Source organism: Anopheles funestus, chromosome 3RL, assembly GCF_943734845.2.
Source record: "Anopheles funestus chromosome 3RL, idAnoFuneDA-416_04, whole genome shotgun sequence".
Classification (NCBI taxonomy): Eukaryota; Metazoa; Arthropoda; class Insecta; order Diptera; family Culicidae; genus Anopheles; species Anopheles funestus.
In genome coordinates, this window is record NC_064599.1 from 35,543,623 (window position 1) to 35,551,847 (window position 8,225).

The 8,225-nt window shown below is 41.6% G+C and overlaps 1 protein-coding gene across 2 annotated transcripts in view; it reads left to right on the top strand.

Annotated features, from left to right (window-relative positions):
• LOC125772215 (LIM/homeobox protein Awh-like) overlaps positions 1–7,954 on the top strand; it is a 29,591-nt gene extending 21,637 nt beyond the window's left edge. The window contains exons 3-6 of one of the 2 annotated variants that reach the window (XM_049443680.1): positions 6,690–6,907; positions 6,998–7,216; positions 7,319–7,459; positions 7,560–7,954. In XM_049443680.1, the coding sequence (XP_049299637.1) occupies positions 6,690–6,907; positions 6,998–7,216; positions 7,319–7,459; positions 7,560–7,585 (604 nt within the window). In that variant the 3' untranslated portion in view covers positions 7,586–7,954. Of the gene's footprint in view, positions 1–6,689; positions 6,908–6,997; positions 7,217–7,318 lie in introns of both variants that reach the window. The other variant, XM_049443679.1, reaches the window with a different exon arrangement.
• Positions 7,955–8,225: the final 271 nt, after the last annotated feature.

Here is an 8,225-nt window from a genome sequence, read left to right on the forward strand (position 1 = left end):
CTCCACCGCTTGACGTTTATTCGTGAGCAGTGTTTGATGTATATTTATGTTTCGAATGCTTTGCGCACGCTGGACGCAACAAACAATCGATCCTACGCCGTGCTCGAGTGTGACGCGGCGTGCGCACTGAGCTGAGCCGTTGAAATGCCGATTGACAGCCAAGCGCGCGGGGAGAGGGTTTTTTGTCATTGTTGATGTTGATGTTCAAGCCCCGAGGCTCAACTCAAGTCGAGCCGGGAGTTGTCGATTCAAGGATGTGTTTGAGAAATGCATCCAACAAATGGACATGGTGCAATGCACCTTGAGCTGAGGGCACAATATTACATTCCACAACCGCTCTGAAGTTGATTTGTTCTTGAGAGCAACAGTTATCATGCGAATGGAGCGAGAAATTTTTTAAACAGAGTACTTAAATAAAATTATATAAACTAAAGCTAGGGATGAAAGTTTCATTAACTTGATCAAAACTTCAAACAACATGCTAAATGTTGAATTGTGCTAGAACGTGGAATGTTTACCTTCTGAATGGGCGCACAGTACGATCTCGATCGCGATCAAGAATGTTGCAACGATAAGGAAATCGTAAAGAGACATCAAAAGCAGACAGCATGCAGTGGTGGACCGCTTCAAAAAAAAAAGGAGAAAAAAGGCTAACAACAACACCCGCCACAGGCTGACTTGTTTTGACAGCGATTTATTTATGGGCCACAGTTGGAATTATTATATCACGACACTTTATCTGACGGGTCCTGGTCTGGCGCGCCGTACGTCAAAGCGGCTTGTTTTGGATGCTCGTAAAGGTTTGGGGAACCAGGGGAAACAGGACGAAGATCACGATGACTACGATCAAGAACGAACGAGCGTCATTCGGTAGGAGCTGTCGGATTAGACAGTTAAGCGGTACAGATAGAAATACACCTTTTGGCTTTGAAATTGCGATGTCATTTGATGCGTGTCAATGCCACAAGAAGCGTACGCGTGTGTGTGTGTGTTACAGATTTGAAGCTCAAGTTCGGTCTTTAATCCCAACAAGCAAGAACGAAGAAATGGTTCCACCAGCGTCCCGCCGCTTGGTGCACGTTTTGCCGGCGCCAATTCGATTTATGATGGGAATGAATTGGTGAAGACTAACGTATTGGTAAAGAGAGAAAAAAAAAAACGTAAAAGAATAACACTTTGAAACTAGTGGTTCGCATCACTCTATCCTTCCTCCAGATGTGACACACCGTGGCGTGAGAGCCGTGAACGATGCTCAACTCCACGCTGGTTATCGATTATGGAATGGGACTCGTGTCATGGCGAGACAAAAACCGGAACTAACTGGCCCGACTCAATCGTATCCACCCTTTGGTGCGTATTATCATTTTTATCAATTGGCATATTTATCAATTGGAGCAACGGGCATTAATAAAACAACAATCTGCCTTGCACATGGTACATGTGCCAGCCCATACACTAGGAAGAGGATGCAATAAAAAAGTAAATCCATCAATCTTCGGCTTCGAAACGGTATGTGCGAAATAAATATTTATATATGTAGCTGAATCGAACATGGTGCAGTCATTCCCGTTGGGCTGCTTGGGTGTAACGAAAAAGATCTCACAAGGAAGAGAGCCAGATCGGTAGCGATACTGCTCGGCGTGAACGTTAAATGGCGGTGGAAGAGTGGGCTCGAACTGCACGAACACGGGAGCTGCCCCGGTTAACCTGAATGCTCATATTGTGGCGGTAATTAAACAAGACATATCGCGCCTTGTTAATCGAGAATTGTGGTTTCCGTGTGGGGACACTTTTTTCATATATTTCCCATTCTACTTCTCTCTACCAAGTAACTTATGGCGCAATTTATAGCATTATTTCACATAGTTTGTTTTTTATCGCACAAGAACGAATTTGACCAATATAAACTAGATAACGTGATGTGTTGTTAAAGTTATTTCCAGACTGTAAATAGATATTAACGGTCTTAAAAGCATATTTTCAAATTTGGCATATTGACAGTTGGACGGTATACTTATAGCATGTTATAGCATTAGCTTAATGTTTGAATAAGAAAGTTTTTTTTATAGTAGAATAACAATTGTTGAGAAAGCGTTGAGGCTAGATTAAAAAATATATATATCGCGAGAATATTTTGACATACAATGATCTGTACATAATCATTATTTGCGAAATGTTTTAAGACAGACAATTTGGATTTTGGAATGGATTTTGTTAAAAACAGCCAGATTGTATTGCCTTAGATAGTTTATTATTAATTAATAATTTACCGCAACCTGCATAAATATCCTAGTAATAGGAATATTTCTACTTGACTCATTCAACCCAACGATGCTGATCCATGTACGGCAAAGTCGCGATCCTTACTCGCGATTACAAAGTTTGCAGTTATGAGGTGAATCACGAGGGGAGCAAAACATCGATATTGCATATGTTCCACCGGGAGCAGATTAGAATCTTGGTTGGTTCGAGTCTTGTCTCGAAGGAAGCAACATCTTCTTCTTGCCGGCAATAAGATCTCGCGCACATGCCAACGTTATTGGTACGGAATCCAATGCACTACACTTCCGCGAGGAAAGATGACGTGATGGCCCCTGTTGTGGTTTGGTTTGTGGCTTTGGTTGGATGTTATGTGCTGATGATCGTTGTTCCTACCAACCCATTGCCGAATGGAGCGTGTCTTCTGTGGTTGGCTTGGTTTTTTGTTTTGTTTTGTTCAACGTTTGAATTCACGCTTTTATTATGGGTTTTTTTCTCTCTCCCCCGAGAACGACTATGAAATTCGGTTGCACAGTAAGGTCACCAGAGGCGGTTGCATGGGACGGAACGAAGCGGTTGTTGTTGCTGCTGTTGATGTTGTTTTACAACACAACCGGACGCCGGGACCGTCGTGCCGTCAACGACCCAGTTGACTGATGCATACGGAGTGATAAATGTGTTTGGTGTTGTTACAAACGAGTTTATGATTTATCGTCCGCATGGTCAGCGGTTCAGCATCGCAGCATATCGCGTGCACACTTCTGGCCCTGGCCATCGCGTCTCCGCTTATCGTCTGCTTGCGGTTTTGGTGTTCGATGGGATTTGCTTCCGAACTCACTGTCGAGGGTGCTGCACCGTGCCAGATGGAAAAGTGGATTATGCAAGATCTGAAACAATCTCGCACTTGCGACCGGCTTATCAGCAGGGGTGTCTGAGTGTGCTTTGAAGAAATAAAAAGGATATCAAATGATCGATGTCAGTTGCCAGTTGCGTTGCTATACTTCAATTAGCGCATATTTTTATTAATAATCAAACATCAGTTCTTTAATTTATTTAGAATATAATTCAAAATTTTCCGTTTCATATTGCTCTACATGAAGTTGTAGATTAAGACATCCAGGTCTTAGCTTGATGCAAGAGTTCTTTAATCCGATCTCGGTTACAATATTAAGATCAGCATTTATAAAGCTATTATACATTATTCACTGGACCTAAAATAATTCTGAGAACTTTTCTCTCAAACGTGGCCATAAGGATTTTGACAGTTTTTTTGCCAAAGTATCCATATTTCACCTAATTGGCGATTCAGGCAGCACGCTACAGGTGCTTTGAGTGAAAAACTTTCCTCATATTGTAGAATGGACGTTTAGCAGCCAGCATTCCACTTCTTGGCTAAGAATATTTTGATCGTTGAGACATTCCATTTGACCAACTAAATACTATTTTTAGAATAATGACTCACTTTGTTACATTGAAGTAAAAAAAATCAAATTATGTAGCAGTAATCCTATTTAGTCTTCTACATTGTAGCTAAAAGCTCGAATGCTTGCCCATACATTACGAACCAATCCAAATTCCAAACAATATACAACACACTCACGGCAGGCGCCAACCAAGAAGCAGAAAGCAAATACAAATACAAAAGGAGTGGTATCCCCTTACACGGTAGCCATGTGTCACGCCGGGTTTTTAGGACGAGATCACATTTCACCTTTCGGGGACATTTGTGCACTCGGCACCGCACGAGCCCAAGTGCTCGATTGACAGCGTTGGCATGATCTCGTTTAAGTCGCTTTTTTCCCCTTTTCCCTGTGCGATAATTCGATCTTGGTGTAATATGCAAATCGAGCCAGCTACATAAAGGGTAAAATGAGAAAGAAAACCAGAATCAGTAGCACCCCCATGACGTCCTTAACATTGGCCGATCAATTTAGGTTCCTTTTTTGTTGGTTTCTGTTGTTCGCTGGCATGGTTCGACTTTCAGTTAGCTTCGTATGTCACGTACCACGTAAGATTTTCTTTGTGACCATGTGTGAGATGTACAAATACAGTACATTGCTTTTCTTTATTTGTTTTCTCCCTGTTTGAAAACAGCTTTTTCGCTCTTTGCTGTTTGTTGTGCGCGAACGATGCATAAAGTGTTGTCCTTCCCAAAAAAACACACGATCGCAGGAAGTACACTGTCGTCAGACAAGTTACAAAAAATAAGAAAAAATGCCGTTTTACATCACATCGAACAATATGCTGGAAGAAAAGGTAAAATGAATGTTTCCACCGGGTACAACAAGCATGAAGATTCTGCTCCAGAACCATCGTTGTCGAACGATAGAAGCAAATGTCGAAAAAAAACAACCTCAGAAGCACAACAGCATCCGAAGAAAAAGGTGTCGCAGCAGAGGGAGTCGCTGCCGACGAAGCGGACAACACACGGGTTCAATTAAAATTAAATAAATAACAGAAGAACGGAATAAATAAATGAATGAATAAGCTGAAAGCGCGAGTTGTGCAGGTTCTGGTTTCTGGTGGTTGGCAAAATCGGTTGAATGAAATTCGCGACACGGGTTCGATTGTTTGTCCGCAGCCATTCGCAGCCCTAGGCCGAAGACGCAGCGAAAAGGTAATCACAGCGGGATGGAATTGTTTTATTTTTATACGCGCATCGCTTTAATAAGTGACTGCGTTGGTACGCCGGTGTTCGACGAAGCGACCGTAGTGGACGATAATTAAATTGGGACTACCCGTTGAGTTTCTTCGATCGGGCAAATGGGTGGTTCACGCATTGTCACGCTGAACCGAAGACTCCAAGTCGAAGTCGAACCCTTTCGAGTGGGCAACGACTGTCATTTTCTCTAGCTTCTTCAACGGCCAACATGGTTTCGATGGGTATCGGTACGGTTAAACTAATGCGCGGGACATGTTTCCCTACAAGGTGCGACTCGCTATGATCGCCGTCTCAAAGCGGGACAGATCTGGATACTCGTGCATACAAATTGCGGGCGTATCGTGATGATGTTCCGCTGTTGCTTTGATTTGTCCTTTTGAAGGTGAAAGAATCTGTGTGCCGACATTAGAAGCGTTGCAAGTGGTTACGATTAGTGCCGATAAGTAGCAACAGAAAAGGGAACAATAATATTTTGATATGAAGTGTGCTAGATGTAGTGATAACAACGCAAGGATACTTAAACCATTTGTCTGGAAGTGACAAGATCATGCAGTTGTACATGAATGAATGAATTTTCTGCATCAAATTATGATATTTTCTGTGATTCTCTTTCACACTCATCTTTTTTTCAGTGACGTTACGGATTACTATTACTCGGTCACGGTCTCTCATTTGTTACTAGATTTACAGTAGTGAACACTGAAATATAACCAATTTGTAGCTCATCAAATATATATTTCTTGATTACCACACTTTTTTTTACCACGTAGCCCGATAGGCAGTCTCTGCTGCGAGGGAACGGTGCGGATGGGTTTTGATACCCGGTCGTGTCATGTGGAAGCGGCGTTGTTTATCACATAGACCACCGGGTCGCCCCTGAAGTATTAAACTAAGAAACCTATATGTATGGGTAATAGCGAATCCTATTATATTAGGAATAATGTTGAAAAGATCAGTTCAGCTTCTGAATTGAACGGATAAGGAATATTCAACTATTATGTAACACTGGAAGGGGGAGGAGGAGTTATTGTCAGCGTTACAAATTGTAACACAGAGGGGTAGTGAAGCTCAAATTTGTGTTACATAGCATGAAATAAAATACTTTTAAAAGTCTAGATTTTTAATTCATAAGTTAAAGCTATGGAACATATGATCGATGGTGTGAGTATATGCAATGAAAAGTACAATATTATTCGATTCTTTCCTTTCGTAAATTTCCTCAAGATCGTCCAGTAAAAACCTCCAGAAATGATTCTTCGACACCAAGAGAGCATCCACCCCATATAGCAAAAAAGGTCATTTTCGAAGAATATGTATGTGTCCAACAAGGCTTGAGTACCTTGGGACATTACTTACTAATGGGAGTATTAGGACATGGCGTTGTGTCTGTTAAAGAATGTGCCGTATATGTTTTTTTCTTTCGTTGTGTAGGTTGCATCCGAGCCCACACCACTATTACTATTACTACTAGTAGACGATGTCTAGTAGTGTTACCATACCAGTACATTCTAGAATACTTCCTAACTTCATATAAATTTTTTTTTGGGCAAAAAAGGATAAACAAACTTTCAGGACTTTTCTATCCCTACCATAGCTAAAAACCCCTAATGCTTTTCTTTACTTTCATCAGTTAATTCAGTTTAAAAACCAAAACAAAACTAATCAAATAAATGAATTACATGAATAAATATAAAAAAATAATTAAATAAGCTCCTGATCTGTAAGTTAGATTTAAATGATTTCCTTGTTTTCTCTCCTACTTACACAGAACGTTTGGCGCCAAATGTTCGAAATGCTGCCGAACGATAGCGGCGTCAGACTGGGTGCGGAAGGCGCGCGATCTCGTGTTCCATTTGGCCTGCTTTTCATGTGACACTTGCGGCCGGCAACTCTCGACCGGTGAGCAGTTCGCCCTGATCGACGATAAGGTGATGTGCAAGATCCACTACATGGACACGGTCGAAGATGGATCGAACTCGAGCGATGGTAAGAACGGATCGTCACAGCGCTGTTTTGCGTGTGTGCTTTTTGACCGATTTTTTGTTTTCTTATTGTTTCGCTCAACCATTTACACAGATGGGTGCAGCAGTGATGGATACAACAAGAACAAATCGAAACGCGTCCGTACGACGTTTACCGAGGAGCAGCTGCAGGTGCTGCAGGCAAACTTTCAGATCGACAGCAACCCGGACGGCCAGGACCTGGAGCGAATAGCGCAGCTGACGGGGCTAAGCAAGCGGGTAACGCAGGTTTGGTTCCAGAACTCGCGTGCCCGCCAAAAGAAGCACACCCACGGTAGGTGATCGATCAGTTTCGAGACTGATCCGAACGCTTCCTCTTGCAATTTTAATTCATAGTTTGTGTTCTTATTTTCTTTGGTTTCGTTTACTACCTCAGTTCCACGTGATCACAATCCCAATCTCTTCAACGCATTGCGGCAGGACATGAACAACAACAGCAGCGGACAGACGGGTCTGGGCGATCACGATCATGGTCCCGGTATGGGCAAACATCCTGGTGCCATGTTCAACTCACACGGTAATTCACACGATAGCATTCCCATACAGTTGACCAGATTTTAACTTCTGTTTGTGTTTTTTTTGGGGAATTTGTTTCCTTCCACCTATACATTCCACAGTGAATCTCATCAACCTGATGGTGTAACATATGGGTATGCAATCACTGTTGCACTCGCCACACGGAAGTTGCCAAATGGATGATTGCTGAGACGTTGCAGGAGTGCATGGAGAAAAAATTCAATCGCAAAGCGACTCCACCCAGGTCGGTGTGGAGACAGGAAACCGGAATACCAAAGAAATGTTTTAAAAATGATGATGAAATAGGTGTAGCACAAAGTTTGTCACTAACTGTTACGTTCAGGAAGATCAGGTGAATGCAAAACTAAGCCTATTACTGTACTGTGGTGAGCAAAACTTGTGGACATTAAATGCATAACTCTAGTGAAATTTCTTCTGTAAATAAGTTATTAATATAAATGTTTAAAAAATTAACAAAAAACATTAAAATAAATCAATCAAAGAAATGGAATATTTCTCTCATGAATTTTGTTTTCACAGTTAAATTAGGTAAAATACATTCGAAAAAGAGGCTGAATTTATTGTTCTTGGGTAAGTACATCAGCTTAGCAAAATAATATATTTCCATGATGGGGTTTTTTTAACCATTCTTTTCCACAAATAACCCTTCCCTCGTGAGCAGTAAATCCGAAACACGCTTAAACGTTCCATAATGGAACGATTCTACTGATCTCAAATGACAGATGTATTATAGTCTAATGATAGAA